General features: G+C 47.6%; 2 protein-coding genes across 5 annotated transcripts in view; one reads left to right on the forward strand and one right to left on the reverse strand.

The window, feature by feature from the left end:
- The window catches only part of LHX6 (LIM homeobox 6), a 41,823-nt gene that overhangs the window by 17,301 nt on the left and 6,828 nt on the right, over positions 1-17,694 (forward strand). For all 3 annotated transcript variants that reach the window (XM_028714459.2, XM_028714461.2, XM_077922684.1), the window contains exons 5-6: positions 15,370-15,470; positions 15,574-15,669. In XM_028714459.2, the coding sequence (XP_028570292.2) occupies positions 15,370-15,470; positions 15,574-15,669 (197 nt within the window). The remainder of the gene's footprint in view (positions 1-15,369; positions 15,471-15,573; positions 15,670-17,694) is intronic.
- The window catches only part of MORN5 (MORN repeat containing 5), a 41,323-nt gene continuing 27,639 nt past the window's right edge, over positions 4,011-17,694 (reverse strand). The window contains exon 5 of one of the 2 annotated variants that reach the window (XM_028714470.2): positions 4,011-6,656. In XM_028714470.2, coding sequence (XP_028570303.1) covers positions 6,652-6,656 — 5 coding nt within the window. In that variant the 3' untranslated portion in view covers positions 4,011-6,651. Of the gene's footprint in view, positions 6,657-11,462; positions 12,542-17,694 lie in introns of those variants that run through there. The other variant, XM_028714467.2, reaches the window with a different exon arrangement.

Genomic DNA, 17,694 nt, shown 5'->3' on the forward strand with positions numbered 1-17,694 from the left:
GTTCCTAGTGGGAAGTTTTCCTTGGATGGGTCATAGAATCATAGAACTGTAGAATTGGAAGGGACCCCAAGGGTCATCTAGTCCAACCCCTGGCAATGCAGGAAATCTTCTCACCCAATGTGGGGCTTCAACTCATGACCCTGAGGTTAACAGTCTCATGCTCTACTGCATGGGTAGGCAAACTAAGGTCCGGGGGCCGGATCTGGCCCAATCGCCTTCTAAATCCGGCCCACGGACGGTCCGGGAATCAGCGTGTTTTTACATGAGTAGAGTGTGTCCTTTTATTTAAAATGCATCTCTGGGTTATTTGTGGGGTAAAGGGATTCGTTTATATATTTTTTTTCAAACTATAGTCCGGCCCCCCACAAGGTCTGAGGGACAGTGGACCAGCCCACAGCTGAAAAAGGTTGCTGACCCCTCTACTGGTTGAGCGATTCCAATGCAAGGCCCGGCTCAAAACATTTTGCCATCTGAGGCAAAGGACAAGATGGGAGGAATGGCTTCCTTCCAACAAACTCAGCTCTTGGGGAAACCAGCAACATCACGAATGCTCCTGTAAAAGGAGGGAGGGGGAGGGAGGGGGAGGGAGGGGGAAGAGAGCAAGCACCTTCCTCCATGGAATCTGCCACTGCCAAGATGATACTAAGCAAAAGGGGCCAACAGCCCAATTCCTCCTGACCTACAGAGGCAGGCAGAATGATACGGAAATGGTTAAGTCCGACAGTTTTAGAAGATTGGTGAATATCCATTCCCAAGTTAGAACTAGGAACACACAATTGAGCACCTGCCTGGCAAAAGTTGGCACCACCTTCTGCCACTGCCAGAGGAACTGCGTGTGTCTGTGACAGAAGAAGAAGAGTTTGGATTTGATATCCCGCCTTTCACTCCCTTTAAGGAGTCTCCAAGCGGCTAACATTCTCCTTCCCCTTCCTCCCCCACAACAAACACTCTGTGAGGTGAGTGGGGCTGAGAGACTTCAAAGAAGTGTGACTGGCCCAAGGTCACCCAGCAGCTGCATGTGGAGGAGCGGGGAAGCGAACCCGGTTCACCAGATTACGAGACTACCGCTCTTAACCATTACACCACACTGGCTCTCAATTGAAATCATTCAACTCCCATTGCAAATCAGGTGAAATTCAGCCGAAAAGTCCACTTCACCTGGCTTCTCCAGCCTCACTATAAGTTGCATTTTCAGCTGAATTTGGGGGAACCACTTGAAGCATCCGCTGTAGGGAGCTATCTGCATGGCTTTGGTGGGATTCGCTCCTTGCAAACAGTGGTAAGTCTGGAGATTTTGATCAGAAACCTGATTTGGAGTTGAAGAATTTCAGCTGCAACTGTAGCTGGGATTTTTAATCTGCTTCCAGAGCCAGTGTTCTTTTGAGATGGAAGGAGAGGTCTTCTTCCTCCCTGGAGCTCACACTTTCATGCCGTCTGCGTGCCTGAAGCCTACCCAGTGCCGGATTTACGTATAAGCTAAACAAGCTATAGCTTAGGGCACCACTCTCTTGGGGCCCCCCTAAAAATTTAAAGAAAAACAACAACTGGGTGTACATTTCCAAAATATGAGATAAAAAAACAAATAAAATAAAACCTACATACAGTTAGAGCTTAATATACTTAACTGTATTTCAGTTCAACAATTACCGTGTTTTTCGCTCCATAAGACACACTTTTTTCTTCCTAAAAAGTAAGGGGAAATGTCTGTGCATCTTATGGAGCGAATGCGTGGTCCCTGGAGCTGAATTGCCATGGGGTGAAAAGCAGATCATGCTTTCTTTTCTTCTTTTTTTTTTTGAAAGAGGGAAGGGGGTGTTGAAACAAAGCTGCTGATCGGCAAGCAATTGGGGAGGGAGATAAGGGACAGTAGCAATAAAGGAGGCTGCCTGGGAGGGGGGAGGTAAAGACAATGAACTTGCAAGGAGAGGAGACAGGAAGGTTAAAGCAATGAGGAGAGAAATTAGAAGAAAAGGAGGAGCAAGAAAACCGCTCCAGCTAAGGAAAAGACACTAAGGCAAACAAGAGGGAAGGGAGTGTTGAAAGGAAGCAGCAAGCGGTCGGGAGATAAGGGACGCTAAAGATAAAGGAGGCTGCCTGGGAGGGGGGAGGTAAAAGACCATGGATCCTCAGGATTTTTGCATTGGGTCACCCCAAATTCACCATCGGATCACATAGCATGTCCATGGCTACAGCCTGCACCAAAAAACACATGCATCCACTGTTCTCAGGATTTTTGCATTGGGCTACCCCAAACTCATTGTCAAATTATATGTCTGTGGCAACAGCATGAACCACAAAAATCATACATCCACTGTTTCCTTCAGAATATTTTTTTTCTTGTTTTCCTCCTCTAAAAACTAGGTGTGTCTTATGGAGCGAAAAATATGGAACTTTGATAAAATACATACTTTGTTATGTGCAAATGGCTTTAGATACCTAATAGGTCCATAAATTAGCATATATTCAACACCAAAAACAGTGACAATTTGTTGTTGACGAAGGACAGCTGGACATCTAAAGGGCGCCATTATCTTCAGTAGCTCAGGGCCTCATCAAACCTAAATCCGGCCCTGAGCCTACCAGTGAGTCCCACCTGCGCTGTGATGAGTCAAATCAGTCTCTGGCAAACCGCAGGCAACCTCCCCTGACCCGCAGCAAGGCTTTCCAAGGGAAGTCCTTCCCATGAGCCCCGAGGAAGCATTTCTGAGACGCTCTGGTGAACGCTGCAGAGGAGCCATCCTTCTCAACAGCTCTGTTGCAAACTCACAAAGTGTCAGAATTCGGATACATGCCTGGAGCCTCAGCTACTCCTGCCGTAGGACGGTTGCTGCTAATTCATGCCACACTTTTAAAAGCACAGCATAAACATAGCATGATCTTTATATGCTTGTCATAAAGAACATCAGAAGATGTGGCATCAGACCAACAGCCCATCTGGTCCGCCATCAAGTTTCCAACAGTGGCCAAACAGATGTGCATTCAGGAAGCCCAGAAGTGGGGCACAGAGGCTGCAACCCTCCCTACTGTTTCCCTCCCAACAGCTGGCTTTCAGTGCTGTACCTGGAGCACATTTACCTGCAATGGCTAGCATGGCCTCCATGAACTTCTCTGGCCCACGTATAAAGCCATCTAAGGCAATGACCACAATCTAATATTGTGGCAGTAAATTACACAGGTTAATTATCCACTGTGTGGATTTATTTAGGTTGTTCTGATTTTTTTTGCCAACCCATTTCAGTAGACACCTCTGAGCTTAGGGTGGTAGCTGGTGTCTCCAGATAGGGCTTGACAGTTCCCTGTCTGAATAGCCACTGCCAACCTGTAGATGCAGCGGTTCTCAAGCTGTGGGTCCCCAGAGGTTGTTGGACTACAACTCTCATCATCCCTGAGCTCAGGCCTTGCTAGCTAGGGGTGATGGGAGTTGTAGTTCAAAAACATCTGGGGACCCACAGCTTGAGAAAGGCTGCTGTAGTGTGTAGACAATACAGTCATACCTCAGGTTATGAACGCTGCAGGTTGCGGATCACGCCAAACCCAGCAGTACCGTAATGGGTTACTTCTGGGTTTCGGCGCTCAAACATGTGCAGAAACACAAAATGACGTCACGCACATGCTCAGAAGTGCTGAGTTGCATCATGCATGTGCGCAGATGCAGCGCTGCGGGTTGCAAACGCTGCGGGTTGCGAACGTGCCTCCCACGTGGATCACGTTCGCAACCCAAGGTATGACTGTACTGAACTAGATTGTTTGCCGCAGTATAAGAGAGCTTCTATGAAAGGTCAAGGGGAATGAATATCTTTCTTTCTACACTATTAATAATTTTATTCACCTCTCTCATGCACTTCCTTTCAATTCCCTGCTAAATTGAAATACCCCGTCCTGGTAGCCCTTCCTCATAGGAGAGTTGCTCCAGCCCCTTGATCATTTTAGTTGCCCTCTGACAGCTTTACAAAACCGTTTTGAGACAGGCAGCAGAAACATGGCATTCCGAAATAAGCCACAGCACAATATTTCAGCATTTGAAATTTTATTTTCAACCTCCTTTCTGACTGGCTCCTCTGAGGGGAGTCACCTTTTCACAGTTGCTTGCCACACACCAAGTCAACATTTTCACCAAGCTACCGTAGAATCATAGAACTGCAGATTGTGAAGGGACCCTGGGGGTCATCTAGTCCAACCCCCTGCAACGCAGGAATCACAGTTCAAGAATCCCTGGCAGATGTCCATCCAACCTCTGCTCAAAAACCTCCAATGAAGGAGACCCCACCACTGAGGTTCCCAGTCACCTCAGCGGCTCAGACTCTGTTGGTGCATGATATGCGAAGTTAGGGTTTGTGCATCAGCTGCTGTTTGAACTTACATTGAACTCTTTTCCTTTTCTTTGCCCACCCACTCTGTGTGGAGATGTGCTTTTGGAGCTCCATGCAGATCTTTGGGGAACTCCACTGCTTGCCATCCTCAACTGCAACTGAGAACTACCCATTTATCCCTCCTCTCTCCTCCTCCTCTGTTCTTTAATTAGTCACCCAACCAGAAGAGGACCTGTACTCTTATCCACTGTAGAACTGTAGACATCTAATGAAGTTGGGCAGTCTGAAGATTCAGGAAGGATAAAATAGTGTCCTCCTCCATGCAGCACAAACTATGGAACCTGCTGCCCCAGTTATGGCTTTGAAAGAGGACTGGACAAGTTAATGGATGAGGAGAGGGCTATTGATGGCTGGCAGTCACCACGGCTTGGCTCTGCCTCTACAGTGGTTCTGCATACCAGATGCTAGAAACCACAGGAGGGGGAAAGTGTGGCTCTTGTGCTCAGGTCCTGATTGCTGGTTTTGCACTGTGGCATCTGCTTGGCCACTGTGAGAACAGGGTGCTGGACTAGATGGGGCCCCTTTGGCCTGATCCAGCAAGTTCTTCTTATATTCTTTTTGCCCAACATGGGGCTGGAACCCACAACCCTGAGACTGAGTTTCATGCTCTATCAATTGAGCTGCCAAAGAGTTTCTGGCTCCCAATTGTTTAATGTGTAGCAGCAACTAAGTGCTCTCTATCCTCTTTAAGGAGCAAATTGTCATAACCAGGACTGGATTCTTTTGTGAATGGATTGTGCACTCAGTTTAGTTCCAGTGTTGTTGTTTAGTCGTTTAGTCGTGTCCGGCTCTTCGTGACCCCATGGACCAGAGCACGCCAGGCACTCCTGTCTTACACTGCCTCCCGCAGTTTGGTCAAACTCATGTTTGTAGCTTCGAGAACACTGTCCAACCATCTCGTCCTCTGTCATCCCCTTCTCCTTGCGCCCTCAATCTTTCCCAACATCAGGGTTTTTTCCAGGGAGTCTTCTCTTCTCATGAGGTAGCCAAAGTAGTGGAGCCTCAGCTTCAGGATCTGTCCTTCCAGTGAGCACTCAGGGCTGATTTCCGTAAGAATGGATAGGTTTGATCTTCTTGCAGTCCATGGGACTCTCAAGAGTCTCCTCCAGCACCAGAATTCAAAAGCATCAATTCTTCGGCGATCAACCTTCTTCATGGTCCAGCTCTCACTTCCATACATCACTACTGGGAAAACCATGGCTTTAACTATACGGACCTTTGTTGGCAAAGTGATGTCTCTGCTTAGTTCCAGTACTGAAAACAAATCGCTAGGCTTAAAGTATGTTCCGAGCATCCTGCTCTTTCATTCTAACTAATATGTCTTTCCCACTAGATCTTGAGTTTCTAGTAAAGACAAATGCAAAGTAAGTCTGACAAGCCTAAATCCTGCTTGCTGTTCTTCTACAGTGGAGATAAATGTAAATTCACTCATCTGTCAACTCCTTATTCTCTTTCAGTAAGCCTTTCACATCTTTGTAAACAATCTTCCCAGATGCTCTCCTGCCTCTGATTGTTACTGTTTTTAGCAATATACTCTTTAGATATGGATTCTGTGCTTGGACACTAGATCTGTAGGTATTTGAAGTACACGCAGCTGATATCTGTGTATGTACAGAGCCTTGTGCTCAATGCAATGGATTTTCTAGCTTTCCCACTTCTCAGAAGTTGCCTTACTATCTCAGCGTTCATTTGTATCACCAAAGTATGTGCTTCTCCCTATTTGGACAGGACTTACACTTCCTGAAGCAAGCTCATTTGCCTTTTATAGCTTTCTTGACACTGCTTTTTAACCACACTTGCATTCTTTTGGATTGGTTCCATCTTTCTTAATCCATGGTGCACATTTCATGCAAGCTTCTATCACGGTGGTTTTAAATAACCACTGTGACCTCCTTGCCTCTTCCTTTTAACAAATCTTAACACTTATGATCTAGTTAGAGAGAGCAACGTTTTTCAACAAAGCATCTCACACAAGTCTTGGGCATGCCTTGTGATTGACAACAATATCTGTGGATGATTGTCTCACAACAAAGAGAAAACATGAGATGGTGTGCTTGTGGATTGTGCAGAACTGCCTGTGAATCTGTGGCTGCACAGAACCTGTTTATGCAGTCATTTCCTGTGTGTGTGTGTGTGTGTGTGTGTGAGAGAGAGAGAGAGAGAGAGAGAGAACTTCATTAAGTAATCAAAATATTTTACAACAAAACACAGAGGCAGGTGGTGACTTGCTATTATGGATCCACAGTACATGGTTGCATATGACAGTGGAACATGAAGAGGTTCAATCTAAAGTAAGACAAGAAAATAAGATTATTGTTCTTGCAGAATGGAGAGGGCTAGTAATAATACATATCGGTATGTAATCAGTACCAAATAAAGCCAAATTTGGTGGGAACCTGCCAGTCATGACTTTGTTTCTTAATGTACATCAAAAACATCCACCACATGGCAGCAGAGTCAATTGGCTTGGCAGGTGAAATACGCATTGAATGAGTTAACTTTTCTGAAATTGAAATATGTAGGGTCTTCTGAAACCAAATATGAAGGGGAAAGTGTGACATATTTCTCCATCGCTGAGTAACAACAATCAATATATCCACAACCAACAAGCATATAATAAGAGTTTTACAAAGTAGTTCTGCATCATCAACCTTGAATACTGATAATACGAACATAGAGCCTGTGTTGTTATTATAGGAGGTTCTGTGCTGTATACAAGATTCCGTGCTTATATGTGGGACCAGTTGTTTTGGGAATATGCACATGGGCTTCTCAGGACCCACACGATTCCCTTCTTCAAGACAGTGGATTTTCAGGCATTTGAACAAAGGAGGAAAGAGAACAGCACTCAATCGAGGGTCCCATGTGGTCCTCTTCAGCCCGGGTGCTTTCCTCCTCCTCCTCCTCCTCCAAATTAATGTGTGTGTGATTCCCAAGAGATAAAACTTTGCCCAAGTGCTAAGAAGTTGTCTGATTTTTCTTTTCTGAGAAAATGTGAGACTGGGGGTGGGGGGGGGGAGAGAGGCGTATGTAACAGGCCATCTTGGGCTGCAGATGGAAACGATTTCAGAGAAGGGGAGAGATCTCAAAATGAAAATAATCCGTGTTTCTGTTTACAAGGTTTAAGCGAGGAGATGAAAACAAAATCAAACCAAGATGCAGGAGTGAGCTGGGAAGGGGGTGGGCGTCTGAGGCGCTCATTTGTGGCGTGTCCTGGGCTAGTGTGGTCCAGCGGCTTGTTAGCGGCTTAGACTTGGACCCGGGTTCAGGCGCTTTCTGGGCTAGGGAAGCTTGCTGGGTGGCCCTGCTCAAGCAAACAGGGATCTCCCTTCAGCCTCTTGTTTGCAGAAGGGGGATCTGAGTGACTTACCTTACAGGTCAAGAAACAAAGAGTAAGGCTGTGCTACACTCCCAGTTACTGGGCATTCAACTGGGTTTTTAATCTGCCTTCACACGACATTATAATAAATGCATCTGTAGCTTGTACTTTGTTATGAGATACTGCTACAGTGGACGCTCAGGTTGCGAACGTGATCTGTGCGGGAGGCACGTCCGCAACCCGCAGCGCCCGCAACCTGCAATGGTGCGTCTGCGCATGTACAGGTTGCGATTCGGCACGTCTGCACATGCACAAAGCACAATCTAGCACTTCTGTGCATGCGTGACTGCCGAAATCTGGAAGTAACCCGTTCCGGTACTTATGGGTTTTGGCAGTCCACAACCTGAAAAAACTCAACCTGAAGCGTCTATAACCCAAGGTATGACAGTATTTGATGCGGTTGGGTCTCAAATATGTGAAGGGCTGCCATATGGAAGACGGAGCAAGCTTGTTTTGTGCTGCTCTGGAGGGTATGACCCGAACCAATGGATTGAAACAGCCGGAAAGGAGATTCTGATTAACAGTAGGAAGATTAGAGCTGTTCAAGAGTGGAACAGACTCCCTCCGAAGGTGGGGACTCTCCTTCATTGGAGGTTCTAAGCAGAGGTTGGATGGCCGTCTGCCATGGATTCTGTAGGCGTGATTCCTGCATGCAGATGATTGAGCTAGATCAGGGGTCAGCAAACTTACCGCACCTCGGGCAGGTGTCTCCAGCGTTGATTGCGTGGCGGGCTGGAGGGCAGGGGAGCGCATGCCCATACGTGTGCGCACAGACTATTTCTGGCACAATTCCGGGTCGGAAGAGCACTGGAAATAGCTTGTGCGCATGTGCACGGGCCTCCTCTGACCCAGATGTGCACCGGAAATAACGTATGCGCAAATAATGCTTGTGCATGCGCACAAGCTATTTCCAGTGCTCCTCCAACCCGGAAGTGCGTGGCAGGCTGGAGGGCAGGGGAGCGCATGCCCATACGCATGCGCACAGGCTATTTCTGGCGCAATTCCGGGTCGGAAGAGCACTGGAAATAGCTTGTGCGCATGTGCACGGGCCTCCTCCGACCCGGATGTGCACTGGAAATAACGTATGCGCAAATAATGCTTGTGCATGCGCACAAGCTATTTCCAGTGCTCCTCCAACCCGGAAGTGGGCAGTCGTGCAGCGCAGCATTAGTAAGAGCGGGCGGCAGCAGTAGGCAGTGGGGGTCACAGTGGGCCAGATAAACGAGTCCCTCGGGCCTTATCTGGCCCGCTGGCCTTAGTTTGGGGACCCCTGAGCTAGATCATGGGTAGACAAACTAAATCCAGCCTGCGGACAGTCCAGGAACCAGTGTGTTTTCACATGAGCAGAATGTGTCCTTTTATTTCAAATGCATCTCTGGGTTATTTGTGGGGCATAGGAATTCGTTCATTTTCTCTCTCCAAAATATAGTCTGGCCCCCCACAAGGTCTGAGGGACAATGGACCGGTCCATGGCTGAAAAAGCTTGCTGACCCCTGAGCTAGCTGGCCCTCGGGGAACCCTTCTAACTATATAGTTCTATGATTATGTAAATGCGCTTCACACCCATTGGAGTCCTAAAGCTGCTTCTAATCGATCTCTAGCCAAGGCATGAACACCCCTGCATAGGGTAAAGGCATCACCACCCGTCAACACCCCCCCCCCCCGAATATACATGAACAGTAATGAAACTGACACTAAAGAACCCATGCTGGTGTGAACAGCTGAGGGGAGAAAAAGCACTGGGCATAGCTGTCAACGTTTCCCTTTTTTAAAGGGAAATCCCCTTATTCCGAATAGGATTCCTCGCAAGAAAAGGGAAAAGTTGACAGCTATGGCACTGGGGGAAACACAAATTCTCTGCGCTCTAAGGCAGCAATTTGAACACACCCTAATAATGAGAGTGTGGTGCCATTCCCCTGAGTTTTGGGGATCAAATAGGTTTGGCACATAGGTCAGTATCAGGCCATGGCTGTACAAATGCAGGCAGGTCTCCCATCTCCTCTAGCTGGGGCTGTCCCATAGCAAGCAACAAAGCTGCAGGCATCTTGCCCTTAGAGGTTGCCAGGTTCAGACATGATGAGAGTCTCATACAGGGCCAAGGTGAGGCATTCCACGTGAATTTTGTGGTGGTTTAAGAGCAGCACAATTTTGTGGTGGTTTAAGAGCAGAATTTTGTGGTGGTTTAAGAGAAGAAATATCAACAACCTCAGATATGCAGATGACACAACCTTGATGGCAGAAAGTGAGGAGGAATTAAAGAACCTTTTAATGAGGGTGAAAGAGGAGAGCGCAAATTATGGTCTGAAGCTCAACATCAAAAAAACGAAGATCATGGCCACTGGTCCCATCACCTCCTGGCAAACAGAAGGGGAAGAAATGGAGGCAGTGAGAGATTTTACTTTCTTGGGCTCCATGATCACTGCAGATGGTGACAGCAGCCACGAAATTAAAAGACGCCTGCTTCTTGGGAGAAGGGCAATGACAGGCCTAGACAGCATCTTGAGAAGTAGAGACGTCACCTTGCCAACAAAGGTCCGTATAGTTAAAGCCATGGTTTTCCCAGTAGTGATGTATGGAAGTGAGAGCTGGACCATAAAGAAGGCTGATCGCCAAAGAATTGATGCTTTTGAATTATGGTGCTGGAGAAGACTCTTGAGAGTCCCATGGACTGCAAGAAGATCAAACGCATCCATTCTAAAGGAAATCAGCCCTGAGTGCTCACTGGAAGGACAGATCATGAAGCTGAGGCTCCAGTACTTTAGCCACCTCATGAGAAGAGAAGACTCCCTGGAGAAGACACTGATGCTGGGAAAGATGGAGGGCACAAGGAGAAGGGGACGACAGAGGACGAGATGGTTGGATAGTGTTTTCGAGGTTACCAGCATGAGTTTGACCAAACTGCGGGAGGTAGTGGAGGACAGAGGTGCCTGGCGTGCTCTGGTTCATGGGGTCACGAAGAGTCGGACACGACTAAACAACAACAACAAAAGAGCAGCACAATGGCAAGAATTCAGTTCATTTCACTGCCATGGAGTGGGGTGTGCAGGCGCCTGTTCTGTTTGGGTTTTTCCTCTTTTTGTCTTCTGCCGTGTTTTGCCCGAAATGTCTGGTGGTGTAGAAATGACCAAGGTTTTGCTGGCCCCCATTTCTAGTGAACTCTGTCTTCTTAGACACTAATGATCTTTGGGAAACCTCCCCCCCCCACTTGAAATATATATAGTTGTTTTGTTTTGGGGATTGGGGAGGGAGGGGGAGTCGGTTGGTTGTTCTTACTCCTGCTCAAGCACTAATGGGTAATTTCATCTGGGAGCTGTAAAGGAACTCCCTCTTTGCTTCAAAAGGGGATTCAAGAAATCACGGAGGACAGATCTGCCAGGGGCTGTTATTAGGTATGGTGGCTAAATTGAGCCTCCATGTCCTGACGCAGTCTGCCTCTGAATACTAGTGGCTGGGAAGCAACCGGGGGGTGGGGTGGGGGGTTAATGCATTTGTGTCTGGCTTGTTTCTCTCCACTAATTTGTCTAATCCTCTTTTCAAGCAATCCAAATTGTGTGGCCATAAGTCAGTTCCATAGTTTAACTGTGTGCTAAGTGAAAAAGCACTTTCTGCCCTAAAATGCCCAGCATTCCATAATAATAATAATAATAATAATAATAATATATTATTCATACCCCGCCCATCTGACTGGGTCTCCCCAGCCACTCTGGGCGGCTTCCGACCAAATATCAAAAACAATACAGCGTCAGACATTAAAAACTTCCCTAAACGGGGCCGCCTTCAGGTGTCTTTTAAAAGTAAAATAGTTGTTTATTGCCTTGACATCTGCTGGGAGGGCATTCCACAGGGCGGGCGCCACTACCGAGAAGGCCCTCTGCCTGGTTCCCTGTAATCTCACTTCTCACAGTGAGGGAACTGCCAGAAGACCCTCGGAGCTGGACCTCAATGTCCGGGCTGAATGATGGGGGTGGAGACACTCCTTCGGGTATACTGGACCGAGGCCGTTTAGGGCTTTCAAGGTCAGCACCAACACTTAGAATTCTACGGGACAAGCCATCCAGCTTGTTTCTAGTAATCTGAGAGAGGGACAAAATGCACCTCTCAGTCCATTTTCCCCACCCTGTGCATGACTTTGTACACAAGCCTCAAATGTTGCTTCCTTTCGTCATCGTGACGAGTTCCTCTTCCGGTCCCTTGATAATTTTTGTTGCCCCCCTTTTTTTGTCCAGCTCTACAATGGTCTTTTTTGAGTTCTGGCAACCAGAACTCATAAACTGGGTTTATAGAAGACAATCTTACTCGGCTACGAGTGATCGCCAAAGAAGAAGATGATTCCAAGTTTTGTTGCGCCACCGATGTGTATAAAGCCCTGCCTGCGTCACACTCCCCTCCCTGCTCCTCTGCTGGCTGAATTTGTGTGGGGCTTTAGCCTGGCTCAACCAAAGTCCCAACTGATGCAGTCACTGCTTCAGCATTCTGTCTCTAGACATCTGAAGCAAAGCCGTCCCAGTTTCAAGGTGTCGTTTGTGGCTCCCGCTGCCTGCATCACGGCCCAGGATAGGCCCTGCCCTGCCCTGCCAGCCCTTCCTGTGGCTCAGGATGCTGATTCCCAGAAGAGGGAGATGTCAGCTTTGAGGGCAGATGGTGGGCAGAGGCCAGGTGGCAGCTGTGGGTGGGGTGTGCCTTCCTGCTTGCTCCAGGGAGGGGACACGAAAAGCGCAAGCGGCAATTCCATTTGGCATGTACGTTTCCTCTGGGAATCACAAAGCGATTTCGCCTGTGTTGCAAGGCTTTTCTGGAGAAGGGAAAATAAACACATGTTGCTGAAGCTGAGCCCCATTAATCATCCTGCAACAACGAGTCAAACTGTTAAAAAAGAAGAAAATTCCTTCAACTGGGGCCAAGATAATCACATCCCAAATCTTGCCTCCAAACTGAATATCTCGGAGGGTGAGGAGCCTGATCAAAGCTGCTGAAGGGTTCCCACAGTTGCTAGAGTCTCCGTCTGCGTTAAGACTCGAGTCCCTGTCATCACTCAGAAGATATGGCTAAACACAGGAATTAAACCTTGTGACCCTGGAGTCGGTGGCTGCAAGAGCCACAGAATAAATGTGCTCACCCGTGCAAGGTGGTTTGAGCACAGAACGCCAATCCTGCCCTGACTGCACTAGCTGCCAGTCAGTTTCTGGGCCCAATCCGAAGTGCTGGGTTTGACCTACAAAGCCTTAAACAGCTCAGGTCCACAAAACCTCAAGAACCGCTTCTCCACATATGAACTGACCCAGACCCTAAGATCATCATCTGAGGCCCTCCTTTGTGTGCCTCCTCCATGAGAGGTCTGGAGAGTGGCAACATGAGAACAGGGCCTTTTCTGCAGTGGCTCCCCGTTTGTGGAATGCTCTCCCCAGGAAGGTTTGCCTGGCTCGTTTGTTACATATCTTTAGTTGCCAGGCAAAAACATTCCTCTTCTCCCAGACCTTTGGCTAATTAAACAATCTATAGCCTTTTAAACAGTGTGTGTGTAGGAGGGGGGTATTGTTTTTGCTTGTTACTATGTTGTGTATTTTTGTGTTTTTATATTGTAAACCACCCTGTGATCATTGGATAAAGGGTGGTATGAAAATGTTGTTGTTGTAACTCCCAATGCAACTTATGCCTGTGGCTTCTGAAGCAGTGGCTTTCTCTCTCGTTGTGTGGGTATCTTTGGCACAGAATATTCTTGAGCATCCTATGTGTGGATGGGGCAGTTGTGGAATGCTGATCAACAGTGCAGCTTCTGTGAGGAAAGTGAAAGGTCAATCTGACTGGTGAAGGTGGGGGAACCACACAGAGCCTGCAAGGGATTGTGAGCTGTTGGACGTAAAAGAGGAGCTTAGGATCCTGGAGAAAGCATAAAGTTGAGGAGAGCTTGTGCTTGATAGCAGCTGATGTGGGAGTGCTGTGTTCTCGGCAAGCCGCCATCTTGTCTTGAACATTGGGAAATGGGCCAACAATGAGCTGGACCTGGCTTTCATTAACAAACTGACGCTGGGTGGAAAAGGATCACCCATGCAGACCGGAGCAGCAAGGATATCCTTTCTCCACTTCTGTTTCTCTCATTAAAGCCGCTGTAGCTGCTGATGGGGAAATATGAGGAGGAAATGCTCAAATAAATGACTGGTGGGGTGCTGGTGGTGGAGGGGAAGGAACCGGATGGTCTAATGTCCTAGGTCTTTGGATCTGGTGGTAGGATCTGGTGATGACTGGCAAATTTGGGTGATAATATGTGGTAGGTAGATATTCTGCGTATTCTCACCCAAATTTGCCAGTCATCACCTGCTCCAGATCCATCTATATATACCCATTTAGGGCTGTGGTTAAGAGTGTTGCACTAAGACCTGAGAAATCCCCACTCAGCCATGGAGCTCACTGGGTGACCTTGGGGACCAGTCACTGTGTCTCAGCCCAACCTACCTCACAGGGTTGTTGTGGGGATTAAATGAGAAGGTAGGGACCATGTACACCATCTTAAACTCCTTGGAGGAAAAGGAAAAAGGTAGAATATAAATGCAATAAAATATAAGAAGAAGGGGGGGGGGAACCAAATAATAAAACCACAACGGATCACCAGTACTTGTGCCCAGAACAGTTAGCTGTGTAGGAGTTGGTAAAGATGCACAAGTTTCCCAATCAAGGGCCTAGTCCTCCTGAACAAGCTCAGGCTGAGAGAAGTGCTCAAAGCACACACATATAGCTTTGTCCAGGTACCTTGAAGCTTTTCAGACCCAGGAGCCACTTTTAACCCAAACATGCATTTTGGGATCCATTTCTTAACATTTCACCATATCATTGCACAGTGGTATTGCTCCTGTTGTCACCTGCTTTGTATCAGGCCTCAGCCCACTAGTGCAATAGTGTGTGTGTGTGTGTGTGTGTGTGTGTGTGTGTGTGAAGAGGCAAGGGGGTGGCAGGGAGCACTGGAGGTGTAAATGAATATCAGACTTTGAAAAGCTGACGTCACCGGATCAAGTTCATCCATTTTGCTGAATGATTTTGAACAACAACAACAACAACAACAACAACAACAACAACAACAACAACAACAACAACAACTTATTATTTATACCCCGCCCAAGTGGCTGAGTTTCCCCAGCCACTCTGGGCGGCTTCCAATCAAGTGTTAAAAACAATACAGCATTAAATATTAAAAACTTCCCTAAACAGGGCTGCCTTCAGATGTCTTCTAAAAGTCAGATAGCTGCTTATTTCCTTGACATCTGCTGGGAGGGCATTCCACAGGGCGGGTGCCACCACCAAGAAGGCCCTCTGCCTGGTTCCCTGTAACCTCACTTCTCGCAGTGAGGGAACCGCCAGAAGGCCCTCGGTGAATAAATGTGCAATTAATCATTACTGTTTTGACTTTTATTGTGTTATTCTCCTCCTTACTTGGATTGTAAAAACCGCTGTTCTGAAAAATGTTTTTGGTAGGGTGCAGAAGGGGGGCACTGAGGATAAGCTTGTGGAACCAGGGGGGGCAGCAGCCTGAAAAAGTTTGGGAACTCCTGTACTCGTAGGTCCTTACCCACCAGCTGAAGATCAGCGTTCAGCCAATACGCCCCAGACTCACCCTTTGTTCTCTTGCAGGTAATGGCATCACACTGGAAGGGGCGGTCCCATCTGAGCAAGACAGCCAGCCAAAGCCAGCAAAGAGAGCCCGGACCTCCTTCACCGCAGAGCAGCTACAGGTAGAGAGCCGGGTGGGCTCTCTCAAGAGTGGTAGTGGGATGCAGGACGAGGAGAATGCTGGCGACATGCCTGGGTTACTCTTGAGTATTGTCCTCCTCTTAGGTCATGCAAGCACAATTCGCTCAGGACAACAACCCAGACGCACAGACCCTTCAAAAGCTGGCAGACATGACAGGGCTGAGCAGGAGAGTGATACAGGTGAGGCTCTGAGCGCAGCACTGGTGGCCAAAAGGACTTGCCCTGTGGGCCACCAAAACCACCCGTCTGCATCAGACCAAAAGATCCATCTAGCCGAGCTCCTTGGTCTCTTACGCCAACCCGCAGGATGCCTACGGAAGCTTTGCAACCAGGTGCTATGGGCATCTCAGACCCTGTTTTTGTTTGGTTCCCTGAATTGTGGGTGGGGCGGGGTGGGGGTGGGGGGTTTGTCAACATTCCGCGGAGGTGACAGTCTCAGAGTATTACCCAGCAGGTAAAATAGCAGGGTGGGGTGGAGGAAATGGCGCATATGAAGAGTATACAAAGGACTGTGGAAGGAAAAGGTACAGGGAAGCTAGCAGTTTCATAGGATCATGGAGTTGGAAGGAACCCAAAGGCTCATCTAGTCCAATCCCTTGCACTGCAGGTTTGAGGAAGAGCTAGTGCAAATGTTAAGGAAAAGCATGGAGTGCTATAATAATAATAATAATAATAATAATAATAATAATAATAATTTGTACCCCACCCAACTGGCTGGGTTTCCCCAGCCACTCTGGGCGGCTTCCAACAAAGATTAAAAATACATTAAAATGTCACACATTAAAAACTTCCCTGAACAGGGGTGCCTTCAGATGTCTTCTAAATGTCAGGTAGTTGTTTAACTCTTTGACATCTGGTGGGAGGGCCCTCTGCCTGGTTCCATGTAGCTTTGCTTCTCACAGTGAGGGAACTGCCAGAAGGCCCTCGGAGCTGGACCTCAGTGTCCAGGCAGAACAATGGGGTTGGAGATGCTCCTTCAAGGATACTGGGCCAAGGCCGTTTATAATCACAAACTCTCAGGACAGGGAAATATTTTAATGCTTCCCTGTGGCAAGAACTGTTTGTGCAGAGGTGTGTGCATGTATTTTAAACAGCAAGGGTGCATTCAAAAACATGACCCTCTCCAGCAGTATGAATTATGCCATTCCAGGTAAGCTGTACTTGCAAGCTTTCCCAAAATTCTGAATTAGCTTGAAGGGGGAGGGAGGGGAGACTGTAAAATGTAAAATGTAAAAGGGCGGTGGAGGAAGAATGAGATGCTAAAATGTCTGATTTATTACTCATAAAATAATGTTTAATTGACCTGAAGTGGGTCTGCAGTAAGACACTCTGGCAATGGCTGTGGTGACAGAGGATGATAAGCCCAGCTCATCCATTCTGAAGCTGATATATCAGAGAAAGAGATGAACTGACCGCCTGGGTTACTTTCTCCAGTAGCCTTGCTGACATGTGACACTCTAGGGAGTTGGGCTAGATGATACTTTGACTTTGGACCCCTTCCAACTCTACACATCTATGATTCCATCTTGCAGACATCCTTTTTGCTATCAACCTGACTGCTCCCCAAGACCCCTCTTTTGCCCATCAATGGTATATATTTTTGCGCTTCTGTTTTCCTCTGATGTATTCTCCACCAGGGTGAAACAGAAGCACCAGGAGTGGTATTCAACTAAGTCTGACTCAGAGCAGACCTACTGAACTTAATGGGCCATGTTCATTGAATTCAATAGATCTATTCTTGAGTACTAGGGACACGGGTGGTGCTGTGGTCTAAACCACACAGCCTTGGGCTTGCCGATCAGAAGGTCAGCAGTTTGAATCCCCACGACGGGGTGAGCTCTCGTTGCTCGGTCCCTGCTCCTGCCAACCTAGCAGTTCGAAAGCACGTCAAAGTGCAAGTAGATAAATAGGTACCGCTCCGGCGGGAAGGTAAACGGCGTTTCCGTGCGCTGCTCTGGTTCGCCAGAAGCGGCTTAGTCATGCTGGCCACATGACCCGGAAGCTGTACGCCGGCTCCCTCGGCCTATAGAGCGGGATGAGCGTCGCAACCCCCGAGTCATCCACGACTGGACCTAACGGTCAGGGGTCCCTTTACCTTTATCTTTACTCTTGAGTAAAACCTAGCAAGTTTTTTTTTTTTTTTTTTTTTTTTTTTACAAAATCAACACAGCTGTGCCTCCCTCTCAAAACGCCTCTTGCATTCCA

This window comes from Podarcis muralis, chromosome Z, assembly GCF_964188315.1.
Source record: "Podarcis muralis chromosome Z, rPodMur119.hap1.1, whole genome shotgun sequence".
Lineage (NCBI taxonomy): Eukaryota > Metazoa > Chordata > Lepidosauria > Squamata > Lacertidae > Podarcis > Podarcis muralis.